Source organism: Rhipicephalus microplus, unplaced genomic scaffold (assembly GCF_043290135.1).
Source record: "Rhipicephalus microplus isolate Deutch F79 unplaced genomic scaffold, USDA_Rmic scaffold_32, whole genome shotgun sequence".
In the NCBI taxonomy this organism is placed as follows: Eukaryota; Metazoa; Arthropoda; class Arachnida; order Ixodida; family Ixodidae; genus Rhipicephalus; species Rhipicephalus microplus.
This window is the reverse complement of record NW_027464605.1, coordinates 915,644-930,809: the sequence shown is the minus strand read 5'-3', so window position 1 is coordinate 930,809 and position 15,166 is coordinate 915,644. Positions and strand designations below refer to the sequence as shown.

The following is a 15,166-nucleotide window of genomic DNA, read 5'->3' as shown; positions in this document are numbered from 1 at the left end:
CTAAGATTAGACAATTTCGTGTACTCCCCATCATTCCCATGCTGTCTAAAGCACCATGCGTTGCAGCTCCCGTAGACAGTAGCGCCACAGTTCCGTCTAGTGTATTTATAGGTAACACTGTGGACGATATCTTAAAACTGCCCGGAGTTTTAAGACGAATTCGATATTTTGAACGGGTTGTAGAAAAGTGGGTCTGTTCAAGCCGGGCGTAAGGCGCAATTATTGTACTGAAAAAACCGCGCAGAATGATGACATTTTTGATCCGCCGAAACTATGACATCGTCTAAGCCGAGGTGATCTTTGAGAGCCTTGCCTTCGAAGCAGTTCTCCCGCTTGCTGGTGCCATGCAGCATGGGCTTGATGACGTTGCTGATGTTTGAGATGCTGCACGGCGAGAAGTGGTGGTTGTTGGGAAGGGTGCCTTTCGTGGTCTGCCAGTACATGATGTAGGTACCAGCGTTCTTGTCCTTCGGAACGCACGGACTGCTATCTGGTTCGTCGTGCTGCGGGGCAAACACATTCGGCAACGAACGAAGATCGCTCCATACGTGTTTTGCGATTCAAACAGCTATTAAGGTAGAGCTCTTAAATGACTCAAAGACGAAAAGTGGCCGTTGGCACCCTGCATCATCGGCGTCAACACAAGTAATGCAAAAAGAAATTTATCATCACGTGGCAACATCACCGTGTGACGTCGTCATAACATCAGAGATCGCGAAAATCAGGGAGCTCGTCGTAACGTCCCAATGGCATCACCTAACGTCACGTCGCATGACGACGTCTTCACATGACATCACCGGTTGGTCAGAGGTAGGCCAATCACAAAGGCCGTACAATACCAGGGGATATACAGAAAATTTGCAGTTCATGGGATCCTGGAGGTGGTGCAAAAGTACGTTACGCGCAGAAAGCTATGAGATTTGTGAGTGAAAAAGAAGGGACTTTCGTATTAGAATTGTTCTAATGAGCGAATAAATAAGGAAATCTGTTCAGTTTTTTGTAGATCAATGTTTTGAAGACAGTACGCCACCACTGGCATGAACGAGCCAAAACGTAGCGCGCTTGCCTTTGCATTTGGAGAGTTGCGGGGCGTATTGGTCGTCGAACGTCAGCTATTTCAGCTGACCGAGGCGTTTGTTGTAGCGCGAGTAGTTTGTGAGTGTTTGATGATCTAAATGCTTTGGTATAGAGCTTCGAAAAGACCACCGTATTCTACTGCTGCATCTGCTGGATATTACATATCGTGCTTGACGCAGTATAGTAAAGCATAATGCGCGGTGTGTAGCTGCCTTCTATAGCAATGTGCACCATGCTATACTGTACAGTAACGCACCATCTCTCACTATTGAGCGAAGCATCGTGGTACTTGCCAGTGCTGCGTAACATACTTAGCAAACGCTAGTATATAGCACTACGCAAGATTTATTCTTGCACTACGTGAATCTCAACAAAAGTGAGCATTGGCATTTCGGCACGTTGCTGGTCAGACGCACGTAAGATACAGCACTAATTGACCCGTTAGCCCAAAGACAGCATGCTGAACGGCACTCACACAGCGGCACAGCTAGTGTGTGCACAATGCCATTCCCCATCCGTGAAAGGTGCAGATTTTAACCAAGCGCAACATTTCGTTCCATTTTATTGAGCTTTTTTGTGTGCGATTGCCTTCGAGCACAGCTTGAGACAAAAACAATCAAATATACAAGAAAGGGGATGCAGTAATATTGACAGAAGACAGAGCTTTCAGCATGTATATTAAAAGTGCGTGTGGGGGGGGGGGGGGTAGCAGCGCTACACTTTTTTTCCCGCACGCAGGAAGGCGAAAAGTTTGCCTCATGCTTTCATCAAGTTCGACTTATCCCGTGATTACTTAAAAAATTGAATTATGGCCAAGCAGAGTTCTGGCCATAATGACGGCCAAAGACATCCGATTACGCATGCCAAGAACTGCTTACTCGAACGTTTACTCCCGGAAAGTCATCAGGGTCCAACGGCAAGCCGCTGCGAGAAGCACGCCATTGTTTTATTTTCATTCAGTTTTTTATAATGATGTTACGGGGAACAAGTATACACTGGTGAGCAAATTCGTACTGGCGAATATACTGGCGAGCTAATGCGTACGACGCTGCTGCAGTCCGAGCACGTTCCCGTTCAGCACTTCGTCGTCGTCATCCTCAGGCATCTACTTAGCCCGTGACATTACCCGCCGGCGGCAGAAGCACCGTCCCGGTGCGATCAATTCTCGTGGCGTGAGAAATATGGCTTAAGCCGTGAGACGTGCACTATATCGGTCGGAACTGAAGCTGGTACTGACGTGGTATGGAGTGGAGCTATCTCATAGGTCACGGTGGTGACCTTGCGTATGACGTGGTAGGGGCCAACGTAACGGGACATTAGTTTTTCGCTCAGACCAACACGACGTGATGGTAACCACAGCAAGACGAGTGATCCCGGAGAGTACTGTACGTCGCGGTGCCGGCGATCGTAAGCACTCTTTTGGTTAAGCTGCGAGGCAAATAAACGATCCCGGGCGACTTGGCGGGCAATGTCAGCTCGGGCCAGGGCATCACGAGCATAAGCAGTCGATGAGGGGGCGTCAGATTGGAGCATGGTGTCCATGGGCAAAGGCGGGTCATAACCGAACAGTAGGTAAAAAGGGGAAAATCCAGCTGTATCATGACGTGAACTATTGTATGCGAAGGTAACGAAAGGTAAGTGAATGTCCCAATCTTTGTGATCCTTGGAGACGTACATCGCTAACATATTCGTCAAGGTACGGTTGAGGCGTTCCGTGAGGCCGTTGGTTTGCGGATGGTACGCTGTAGTGAACTTGTGGTGGGTAGAGCAGGATCGCAGGAGCTCGTCGACTACTTTAGATAGAAAACAGCTGCCGCGGTCGGTGATCAACTGACGAGGGGCACCATGACGCAGAATGATGTCATGAAGAAGGAAATCGGCTACATCAGTAGCGCAGCTGGTGGGGAGGGCGCGTGTAACGGCATACCGCGTTGCGTAGTCGGTAGCAATAGCAATCCACTTATTACCGGTGGCCTACACGGGAAAGGGTCCTAGAAGATCGAGGCCGACTCAGTAAAATGGCTCTTCTGGTACTTCAATGGCCTGGAGGGTACCAGCAGGTCTCAGAGCAGGTGTCTTGCGGCGCTGGCAGAGGTCGCATTCCGCAACGTACTGTCGCACAGAACGGTAGAGGCCAGGCCGAAAGAATCGGCGGCGAATGCGGTCATACGTGCGTGACACCCCTAAGTGTCCAGCGGAGGGGGCATCATGCAGCTGGGCCAAAACGTCTGAGCGAAGATGCACAGGAACAACGAGTAAAAGCTCAGCACCATCAGGGCGGGTGTTGTAGCGGTGCAAGATGTCGTTGTGAAGAACGAACAGTTGTAAGGAGTGGTCAGGGTGGTGAGAGCGCAGACCATTGATAATAGCACGCAAAGAGGGGTCGCGGCGTTGTTCAGCAGCTATGTCGGTGAAGTCGGTAATTGAAAGAACGAGGGCCTCTTGCTCATCTTCCCTCGTGTCAGGAGGATCGACTGGGTAACGGGACAAGCAGTCGGCATCCTTGTGAAGTTGTCCGGATTTATAGGATACAGAAAAAGTGTACTCTTGTAAGCGCAGCGCCCAGCGACCAAGGCGTCCCGTAGGGTCCTTGAGTGAAGAGAGCCAGCAAAGCTCATGGTGGTCGGTAATAACTGAGAATGGTCGGCCATACAGGTACGGTCGGAATTTCGCAATGGCCCAGACGAGAGCTAAGCACTCGCGTTCTGTGATGGAATAATTTTGTTCCGAGTGCGACAACAGTCGGCTTGCATACGCAACGACGCGGTGCATGCCTTGTTGCCGCTGCGCGAGCACTGCGCCTATGCCGTGGCCACTGGCGTCACTACGAAGCTCCGTGGCGGCAGATCGGTCGAAGTGTGCTAGGACTGGTGGATTGGTGAGAATGTCAACGAGCGACGAGAAGGCGTTTGCTTGCTGTTGGCCCCAGGTGAATGCGACATCCGTTTTGAGGAGGCAGGTTAGAGGACGGGCTACTTCAGCAAACTTCTCGACAAAACGACGGAAATAGGAGCACAGCCCCAGAAAACTTCGGACGTCCTTGGCTGAGCGGGGTGTGGGGAAGTCGCGAACTGCTCGGACTTTCACAGGGTCTGGTTGAACGCCCGCAGAGTTAACAAGATGGCCGAGTACGCAGATTTGGCGTTTCCCAAAGCGGCATTTGGACGAGTTAAGTTGCAAGTTGGCACGTCGAAAAACATCAAGCACTGCGGACAGACGGGTAAGATGGTCGTCGAAAGTAGTCGAAAAAACAATAACGTCGTCAAGATAGCAGAGGCAGATGGTCCACTTCATGCCTCGAAGGAGAGAGTTCATCATGCGCTCAAATGTCGCGGGGGCATTGCATAATCCAAAAGGCATCATCTTGAACTGATAAAGTCCATCAGGAGTCACGAAGGCCGTTTTCTTTCTGTCTTTGTCGTCCACAGCGATCTGCGAGTAGCCTGAGCGAAGGTTTATTGAAGAGAAATATTTGGCACCGTGCAAGCAATTGAGTGCATCATCTATGCGCGGTAGGGGATAGACATCTTTCTTGGTAATATGGTTGAGATGGCGGTAATCAACACAGAATCTCCAGCTATTGTCCTTCTTTTTAACAAGTACAACGGGTGAGGACCAGGGACTAGATGAGGTTTCGATTATGCCCTTATCAATCATTTTATCGACTTCTCGCGGTATAATAGCACGCTCCGGGGCTGACACACGGTAGGGTCGTCGGCGAATGGGTCGAGCGTCACCAGTGTCGATGCAATGGGTTACCACAGATGTCTGGCCCAAATTACCGTCACCGAAGTTAAAGATGTCCTGATAAGAAGCAAGCACACGGCAGAAAGCAGAGACTTGTTCAGAGGTAAGCGTGTCAGATAGCATTGGCTTGAAAAGGTCGGAACAGGAACGTGACGAGAACGACGTTGATGTAAAATCGGGTGGCGATTCGTTGGTTAGAGCAGAAACTGTGTGGTCCAACAGTGGTGTAAGATGCGCAAGTGACATGCCGCGAGGAATAACTTGTGCTGGAAGGCCGAAATTGAGGACGGCAAACGAAGTTCGGTTGTCCTTAACGGTAACCACCGTGTTGGGGAGTTCAACGTTGCGTGTCATGGCGACGTCAGAAATTGGGGCAGCAACATAATCACCTTCGGGTACTGCAGGATATGGCGAGAGTTGGACTCTGACTGCGGCTTGCGGCGGAAGTCTAAGGAAATCGACAGAGCGTAGACGAGGTGGGCTGGTAGAGACGGTCTCTGAAAAGGATGGTAGTTCGAGCCGAAGAAGACCTTTGGAACAGTCAATGAGCGCAGCGTGTGAAGTCAGAAAGTCGAGTCCAAAGATGAGGTCATGAGGGCAATTTTCCAGTACAGCGAACAGAACTGAAGTTTGATGCTCAGAAATTGTTAATCGCGCAGTGCGCATTCCAAGCACAGCAGGAGTACTCCCATCCGCTGTACGAACGGTAGGTGCAATCGCAGGCGTCAGAAATTTTTGGAGGCGGCGGCGGAGGTCTGAGCTCATCACAAATATTTGTGCACCGGTATCAATAAGAGCAGTTATAGGTAAACCATCAACGAGAATTGTAAGGAGGTTGCACCGCTGGTCGGGAGTAATCAGAGGATTTGCAGTCCGAGTCGTGTATGCGGCGTCACCTCCGGGGGCTGCACCAGCTAGTTTTCCGAGCGACGGTCGTAGGGAGACCGAGAACGGCGGGGTTGGGGCGAGCGTGACTGACGACGCACGGGCGATGGCGAGTGGTTGGTCCGACGTTCTGGATTATGCTCTGCACCTGTCTCAGCACGGTAGGAAGGGGCATAAGGTGCACGTTCAGAGTGAGGCCGCCAGTCATAGAAGCTCGGTCGAGGTGATAAGGTCCAACGACTGCGGCAATGGCGAGCGATGTGTCCTATCCGATGGCACGTGAAACATATGGGCCGATCATCATGAGTGCGCCATTCAGCTGGGTTTCGACGTGGCGCGAACGTGCGGTTCGGAGTGGCAGCCGCAACGACTGGAGCCGAGCTGGAAGTAGCAGGGGCATTTTGATGAGGTGGCGAAATGCCCATATTCGCGATTTTTTGGCGAACCACGGCCTGTATCATTGAAACAGCATCGAGGTTGTGTCCTGGCGCGCTGACGCTAGACATAGCGGGAGCCATAGCCTCGAGTTCCCGACGGACTATTCTGGTGACGTTTTCTGGCGCTGGTGGTTGGTGTAGTGTGGGCAAATCTTCGCAAGAGGACGTAGCCGCCGTGTTGGGAAGGCGGTCAAATCGGTGAACTATGCGCCTACTTTTTGCCTGTTCGAGGCGACGACATGCTTCGATGACCGACTCCACCGTCGAACAGTCCTTGAACAGGAGAAAATTGAAGGCGTCATCCGCAATTCCTTTCAGGATGTGTCCGACTTTGTCCTCGTCGAGCATGTCCTTGTCGACCTTGCGGCACAAAGCCAACACGTCCTGGATGTACGCAATGTACGGCTCTGTAGATGTCTGGGCACGAGTCGCAAGCTCTTTCTTTGCGGCCACTTGACGTCCGATGGGTTTCCCAAATAGATAGCGCAATTTCTGCTTACAGACGTCCCAGCTAGTCAACTCTTCTTGATGTGTCTCGTACCAGAGTTTTGCCGTGCCATGCAAGTAGAAGATGATGTTCGCCAACATAAGCGTCGACCCCAATGGTTGCTGCTGCTGACGCGCTCATATTGAACCAGCCAGTCATCGAAGTCTATGCCACTTGTGCCGTTGAATGGACCTGGGTCACGAGGTTGCACCACAACGATCGGCTGCGGGGCTGACGGATCTTGTTGACATTGAGTAGCCTGGTCAGTCATCGTGGTAGCTGCGATGCGCCGTCCGCTGCGAAGATCGAGCTCGTTGGGCTGTGTAGCGAGTGGTACCCCGCACCTTCCACCAATGATGTTACGGGGAATAAGTATACACTGGTGAGCAAATTCGTACTGGCGAATATACTGGCAAGCTAATGCGTACGACGCTGCTGCAGTCCGAGCACGTTCCCGTTCAGCACTTCGTCGTCGTCATCCTCAGGCATCTACTTAGCCCGTGACAATATATATTCTTTACGAGAGACGTTGTCTTTGGACTCGACCAATGTGGTAGGGGGAGTGGCGCACTGTGATGGACGTTCACGACCACCTATACCGTGCGCACGCCCGTGTTTAGTTCAAAGGTGCTCGAAAACGCGGATGTCAACTAAAACAAAGTGAAACGTAAAAGCAAAGCGTTGATAATCATCAGACCAGGTGTCAAACAAAAGCACGTACCCTACGCACACGCTGCGTTTATATTGTCGGGGAAAAAAATGGGGTGACAATCATCAACTCTTTGCCATGCGTGAAACATGAATATCCCTCGCCATTCAACGCGGCGCACTCACGGGTGATCCGAAATTGTGTCCCATCTCGTGGCAGAAGGCGGTTTCGCTCACTACGCGGGCCACGTGGTCGCCGTAGTTGAGGAACGTGATGATGCCCGTGTTGAGACTGAGCTTGGACAGCCCGAACTTTGTGCCCGACTTGTCCCTCGGCACCAGTCGGTTCTTGTCGCACACGCCCATGGTGCTGGCTGTGGAAGAGAGTGCACTAACTTCACAGTTGAGGTCATCACGTACCGCAGCAGCATAACACGACTTTCGCATTTCATACACTACTTAGTTAGTATACCTTTAACACTACGACAGCTTGTGGGGAAAAAAGGAACCTCTGTGAAGACAGCGAGGTCCAATTTTCTCAATACTGATCAATGATATTGTTCCAGCTGTATTCGCAAGTGCTTGAGAATGCGTACACAGTTAACTCTGTGACACGTACATGATATAAACGCGTCGTCTATGTCTTGTTCTGCTAAGTTCAGTCTATGCATGCCTCTTAACTAGTGCCCCAATATAGTCTGCAGTACAGCAAATATTGCGATTCGCACAAACAAGCAAGTAACGCACTGTCCCCTTCTGGTTGTTGGCTTTGACGTAGCATAAAATGTCATTGAAAGAAGCTTGCTCATCATGCATCCGTTTCGCTGTATTTATTATTACGTGCAGCGCATGTTCCACTCTCCGCTGTCCCTGTAAAGGTTCGAGATGCCAGAGTCTGCAGGTGAGAGGAAGTAGCAAGCTTTAAAAACTACAAATTTAATGGTGTTGCGTGAGTTTCACTGCTCCATCGGTGTATTTGGGGCCTGGAAATAAATAGATTGTAAAGGTCAGGTGACCACTTTCTAATTCTTTTTATTAGTGCCTCCAGAGAGATATACTAATAATGGAAGGAATTATTTTAGCTATAGTACGAGCAGCCGACGTTTCTCAAAGTGGTTACATAAATGTGTTGCTTCTCGATATACTCTGAGTAAATTCTGTCCTTACGCTTCTTATTTTCTAACTCAATAAATGCTATACACAATGATCAAAATTTTCCTCAAGTAGCATGCTTTTTTATTATTACTTGAAACGTCATTACTTTGTTACTGTTGGTTTGCACATATGCATATACACGTCGGTAGAACTCGTTGTTGGTCTAGCGTGTGACACCAACGCTAATGAAAAGAAGCGTTAGTGATCCCTCCATTAGTGTACACAGTGGAGAGAAATCGTTCTTTGGCTGCGCACGTGTAATCACGAATTTCAATTTTGCCTCATACACATTGTTTCTTGTTTTCTGCAATTTATTTAGTGATTCCGCCTATGATTAAACGGTACGTGTTTGCACGAATCCGCGGACTCTTCCTTGTGAGCGTTCTTTTCTGTATTCGTTGTTGTTTCACAATATATGTCTTTCAGGTGTATAGCTTTGCGCTCTGTTTTCGATAATAATGGACATAAAACTAAACCGCAGTTTTTCCTGAATGTTTACACCCTTGAAGAAACATTGCAGAAAGACATGATTTTTCTACAATTGGCGAATTACTCCCTCACGATACCGAAAACTCCACGCTGGACGCGGAAAAACACGCGAGAAGAAAAAGCGGGTAACGACGCAATCATCATGTTTCCGCGCCAGTTACCCTAACGTTATAACTTTTTACGTAGTGTACAATAAGGCATACGTAAATCTTTATCCGTAAACATTAAGTACATCGATCTCGGAGAGGGCCACCGCCTCCTCTATACTATACAGGCATCGGCTTAACATAGAAAATTTCGGGAAGCCTCTTAGTCAGTGTGGCCAAAGCGTGAAGAAACACTTCAAAACTCTTGGCGTCACCATCGGAGATCTCGGCAAAAGTTTAACAGTGATACTTTCAATAGTAATTTTCTCATCTGGTAATAAACCTATGGTGGTGACTTCAACGACACTAGAGTATAACTAATCAGTCGTAACTAATAACTGTTTCACTTCGGTGTCCCTTTTAACGCAATTCCTTTCGTTGTAATGGCGCGGGAGAACAAGCACTGACCGGTCGCATTGGCCACGTAGGCCAGACCGAGGACGCCATTGGCGAAGTCTCGATAGGTCCACGTGAACGCCAGGCAGTAGTCGTCGTAGTTGGCGGTCCGCGCTGTGGTGAGCAGCAGCAGGGCCGCGTCCATGTTCTCCTGACAGAAATCAGTGGCCTTGTTCGCACAGCTATCGTTGATCTGCGGCAGTCATGGTGGCCATTTTAGTGGAGTTAACCAGTAACCGCATACCCATGAATATTTACCAATGGGACAAAGGGATAAGCTTGCAGACTCGTTGCTGAGGAGGTGGCAAATCTCTGTTTGGCTAGTTGATGCTTTTGTTGTTTTTGGTAAGTTCGCATAACATGGTAATCACTCGGATGCCACAACATAGAGAAGGACGCAGAAAGAAAATGAACAAAGACTTTCTTTCTACGTCCTTATCAAGTCACATGAAGTCACTATCAGAAAAAGAAATTTTCTCATTTGTTCATTTTTTCAGTTCTTTTTTTTTGTTAACATTTGTCTCTGTTCCATGCATTGTCAGTTGAACTAGTGCGTAAGCCATAGGGTGCCCCTCTTTTTTCGCTTGTGCAGCCTGAATATGACTTTGTTGAGATCTAATCATGCGACCGAGATCTAATCATACGACAGTGCATGTTCTACCAATGCAATGCACTGAAACGGTTCATTGAATTAAAAGTGCGCTGCGGCGTTATAAGACTATATTTATAACATGAAAGCATTCCTTTGAGTGATATCGTCTTACGCAGCCGCTTCTTTGAGAGAAAAGCTCTGCAACACTTTTTCAGCATGATCCGAAAAAGCTGTCGATCTAGTCTATATAGATAGGTATGGGTATAAAAAAAACGTGAGCCAAACAATATAGCGCAGCACGCAGCCTGAAATTTACAATTTTCATCAATGTAAGCTAGAAATCACTTCCTTTTCTCTCAACAATTGATGCTTCAAACTCGAAGTCTACGGCCATAGGCTGCTTTAAGCATCTTGCGCTTTAAGCAACAGCGCGACCACCGAGGTATGTCTGCACGTGACTCGGCAGTGGTATCGAAGTAAAAAAAATAAAAAATGTGAAAGTGATTAAGATCACGACGCGCGCTAACGAACGAGCGTAGTTCTGGCCGTGTGTCATCCCCCCCTCCCCTGCGTATATCTTTCAGCGATCTTGCTATCACATTGAGAAAAGGCACTTCGAGCGTGCGGCAAATCCCTGTAGACCCTCTCGTCTTGACCGATTTCAATGTTTTTGCCGCTCTCAATTCGTGAGACAATAAGTTCTTTTAATGCACGCATTTGATGATTAATTGGAAAAGTCTGGCCGGGCCCCTTCAAGGTGGTACATAGACGCATACAGAGGGTGCGGTACCTGGACTTTGTGCACGACGAAACTGATGTCGTGAATGCCGTGGAAGTCCGTGCGTCGGTATACCTCAGAAGCGCGAGCCACGTGACCCGCAATCAGCGTGGAGATGCGCTCGCGCGTGCGCACATCGTCACCGTCCAGTTCCAGGTACTTCTTGTACAGCAGATGGTCGATGGCGATGTGCAGGCCGCAGACTCGCAATGTCGGTGCGCTGTCCTTCGCAAGGCTGGCCACGCTGCCAACGTTTTCCGTGTCGGGGTGCGACTCCTCAGATTCGTGTTCTTCTAAAAGTTTCCTATTCGTCCAATGCTCACTCCTGGAGCTGCGCTGCTTTTCCTGGATGTCAACGTGGGAAAGACATCATGCGATCGACAGCGCTTCCGAAAATTGGAGGACATTTCGTAAATTTCAAAGCGTATTAGGCGAAAGCATATGGCCATTCAACTGAATATGCGGTATTTTTTTACTCTCTCTCAGCAATCATGTGATGGCATAGCGGCACATAGCAGTAGTTGCACCACTACAGCTGTGGCCTCTACCCCTTACACTCTCTCATATATAAGGAGTATAGAGGTCACAGATGTTGCTATGCGCCGCTGTGTCATCACGTTATTGCTTAAAGAGTGTGAAAGGGAGAGGCTAAAGCTGGCTCCGTTCCAGGGCCCAAACGGTCGGACGCGAGTATGAGATATGAAAGGCTTCCGCCTTAATACGTTACGTTGGCACAAAAATCCACAATCTCATTCGAATATATAGCATATGCTTGTGACGCTATGATGAATGGGCGACGTGGCCTGGCTCATACCCCATGTTTATTCCTTTCTGCACTTCTTCCTTCTCTGCCTCTACCTAACTATCGCTACCTTCTTACGTTACAGGATTCCCCCTCCCCCCGAAAGAAGTCGCGTCAGATGAACATAAATGAAAACTGAACATGCACGGGTTAGAACTGAGCACTGTCAAAAAGAGAAGATCATTCCAAGTCCGAGGAAATTTCCGTTAACACACTATAGCTTCACAGAAGAGGACAGCAATCCGGGGTATCAAGTACAGCTCTGGAGGGCGAGGCTGGCTGTTGCGCTCTGGACAACATAAGCATGCTTTGAGCGTGAAATCAGATGGAAACACTGCCGGTATTCTTTCGATGAATGAACGTGGTGTGATCCAGCATTGGCTGGATGATTTGCGCAGGTGTCGTGCTATTTGTCTTGATTGGAACCCATGCGTCGCCACCCGTTCGCGTGCTTGTTGACCGAGGCTGGTGCGGTGATTTCTGCATCCTTGCGGAATACAGGGTATGGTTTGGCGCCTTTCTCGACGTTGTATGTCGTGTTGCCTGAGTCTTGATCTGGACTGGAGAAAGCTTACTCGACGTCCTTTGGAAAAATATCCTGGATTTGATGCTTTCTTTGTTTCGAGCGAGAAATCTTGAATATGTCGTCGGTTTGGTTGGCACGTTTGTAAACGGCTTTCCATAAACCGCGTGTGTTCTTCCGAAGATGATTCCATTCGTCGTCGTCCTTGTTCGTATAGCCCTTGGAATCTCTGTTGTTCTTGGACTTGCTGGCATTGATGATGTTGCTGCGAAAAGACCTGAGGTGGCAGCCCTTTTTCACCATGACACTGACTTTCTGGGCAATTGAATGTGGTGTCGAGTGGGCAGGTAGTAGTCTCGAGGCTGTTGTGCTGCATTTCAGGTAGTGAAGGCAATGCTTCAGAGTTGACAGATACATCATCAGGGGCTTCTTCGCTGTTCGCTGCGAATGGTTTTTGCTCCTGAATCTGGATGGTAGGTTCAGGGCTTGACTGGGTACTCTCCGAGCTCTGCAGCTCTATCCCGACCATTGTGAGCGTGCTAGATGTGAGGTGGGCGTTGTGAGCGACGAAAGAGCCAAGTGGCGGAAAACCAGGAGGTAGCCCAATTGTGCTAGATGGAAAATAAGCTGATCCAATGTGTGAAGACTGATTTTCACTCTTTGAGTCGTCATGGCGTTGTTCGGCATTTTCCTCATGTGTCAGCTGGTCTACCATGAACAAGGCGTCCTTATGACACGAATAGTGACCGTTAGGAGCCTTTGAAAAGCTGCGTCGTAGAAAATCAGGTGGTGGACCATGTATGCGAGACGACGCATGAAAGGCATCAGTAGGGTGAGTGACGTCTCGTGTCGTATGTTGAAGCGATGACTTCGGAAATGCTCACTTTCGTGCAGAAGGGAGGCGCGCTCGATGGCTGTGTTTTTCCTAAAATACGCGTTGTCATCTGCCACTGAACTCGTGTGCCGCTTCGTCTTTTGTCAGAGGTCGAATCTTGTTGTGCGTTCGAATGGTTGAAAACTGCCTGTAAAATTGACGACTGAGTGCAGTTGTCTGTGGATGGTGGGTTACAAGCATGTCTTCGTCGTAGTCGTCATCGTATTTTTTAAACCAAACGATCGTTTCTTTTTTTATTTTTTGCCAAGACTCATCGTTGTCGAATATGTGGGTGAGGTAAAATTTAAATGCCTCACCGGTGACGTAGTCGCTGAAGTTCGTAACCATTTCCCGTTCCGACCAAGATGCAGCGGTAGCGTGGAACTCGAACAGGTCGAACCAGTCCTGTACGGGTCCATCGTCCGCTGCTCCGGTGTACTTGGGGATGGGAAGGTCGGTCGATGATTCTGTCATGGTGCTGGTCGCTGTGTGTGGCTAGGAGATGATTCCGTAGTCGATGTATGGTCAGGGCGTCTTGTGTAGAACTGCGTCGATGATGAGACACTGATGAAACGGCTGGGAGGTCTTCATCCTGTCGACTCGTGTGACGCTATGATCAATGGGCGACGTGGCCTGGCTCATACCCCATGTTTATTTATTTCTGCACTTCTTCCTTCTCTGCCGCTACCTAACCATTGCTACCTTCTTACGTTACATGCTTCTTGTTTGCTATTTATCACCACACATCTTTCCATCCTTGTATCCCCTTTGTTTGTTGGTTTGTTTGTTTGTTTGTTTGTTTGTTTGTTTGTTTGTTTGTTTTTCAGCTTGCCCTCAAATATTGTACTTCATGAATAACAGATCTCGAGTTATTCGCCTGATCATTGAAGGCGAAAGCGTCGCGCACTTCACAAGGATACGGACGGGAGCGAAGGTGTGTTCAAGGACCAAAACGTGGCTGCCGATTAGAGCCTCAGTAGGGTCAGCTACACCAACCATCCCGGAAAGGCGCTGGTCGTGGGTTCGATTCCGGGGCCAGGACGAATTTATCTTGAATCATTCAGTGGCTTTCCTTTCGGAGAATTCCGAATGGATTTCCACGCGGATTCACAAACGGGCGGTTGTCATTCATCCCTTTCATAACCCTTCCGCCACCTAGCGAGTTTCTGCAATATTAATTTCTAATATCCTCGTTTAGCTTGTGAAATTTCACATAGAATGCACGTCTAGAACTAGCAGATGTGCACTAGCATGGCAGCAGGTAATTACATACACTCTAACTCACATTGGTGCAAAATGTATTTGAAGTCTAATGCAGCAGTAACCAGCGCAAGAATTCTTAAAACACAGTTGTCACACAGCCACTGCTATAGCTGATAATGTAAGCGAAGTCCGTGACATCACCGCATCGGGGGCAAGGCGCGCTCGCACTCGTTTCCAATCTGGCCGTGATACAGCATCCTGAAGTATTGGTTGTGGCAATTTCCATTGTTACCATGACTTCAATGGTTACCTTGGATACAAGTTGAAAAGTCCGCAGATCATCTCTGACTAAACAAAAAAGATTGTCTCACTGGTGCACTCGGCAATGTTCTCTGATGGTGAAATCAGTGGCCGCCTGGCTCGTGACGTCAGTCTGGAGAACGCACTTCATTAGTGCAGGCTTGTGTGCATCCGCTCTTAAGCAGGAAACACCACGTACGTCTAAAGTTGTAACCGATTATAGTTAATCTTCTTATCTAACAGATCTGCTGCGACGCCAAGAGTTGTTGACGTAACTGTCGGCAACTGGCAAGTTGTCAGCATACTTTCTAAAGTCGTAAACGGCCATTGTTGCTCCTAACGGGGCCACTAGGAAGGAAGCTGTTTCCTTGGCTGATTTCTGGAGGACTCGAGAAGCATCGACAGTGATTAGCTGAATGAATAAAATCTGATCTGAACGCCTATTCCGAAATGTAGGGCTTTTGTTCCACTCTTCAGTTTCAACAGATGATGACCGCATGGGTCGCTTCATGAAAGGACACAGACATCATGGACATATTCAGTGGGCGAATACACTTTTGCGTTGTGCGGGTCAATAGCGAACGGTAATTTGTCTCAGAAGTAAACGCTTACTGCTCTCCCATAGTT

The 15,166-nt window shown here is 48.7% G+C and overlaps 1 protein-coding gene across 1 annotated transcript; it reads right to left on the bottom strand.

Annotated features, from left to right (window-relative positions):
• Window positions 1–219: 219 nt before the first annotated feature.
• Window positions 220–12,691, bottom strand: LOC142786770 (disintegrin and metalloproteinase domain-containing protein 10-like). The gene is made up of 6 exons (XM_075884412.1): window positions 12,578–12,691; window positions 10,913–11,182; window positions 9,480–9,660; window positions 7,468–7,655; window positions 314–503; window positions 220–227 (listed from the first exon to the last, which is right to left on the bottom strand). Exons 1-6 carry the CDS (start codon window positions 12,689–12,691, stop codon window positions 220–222), a joined length of 951 nt encoding a protein of 316 aa, XP_075740527.1.
• Window positions 12,692–15,166: the final 2,475 nt, after the last annotated feature.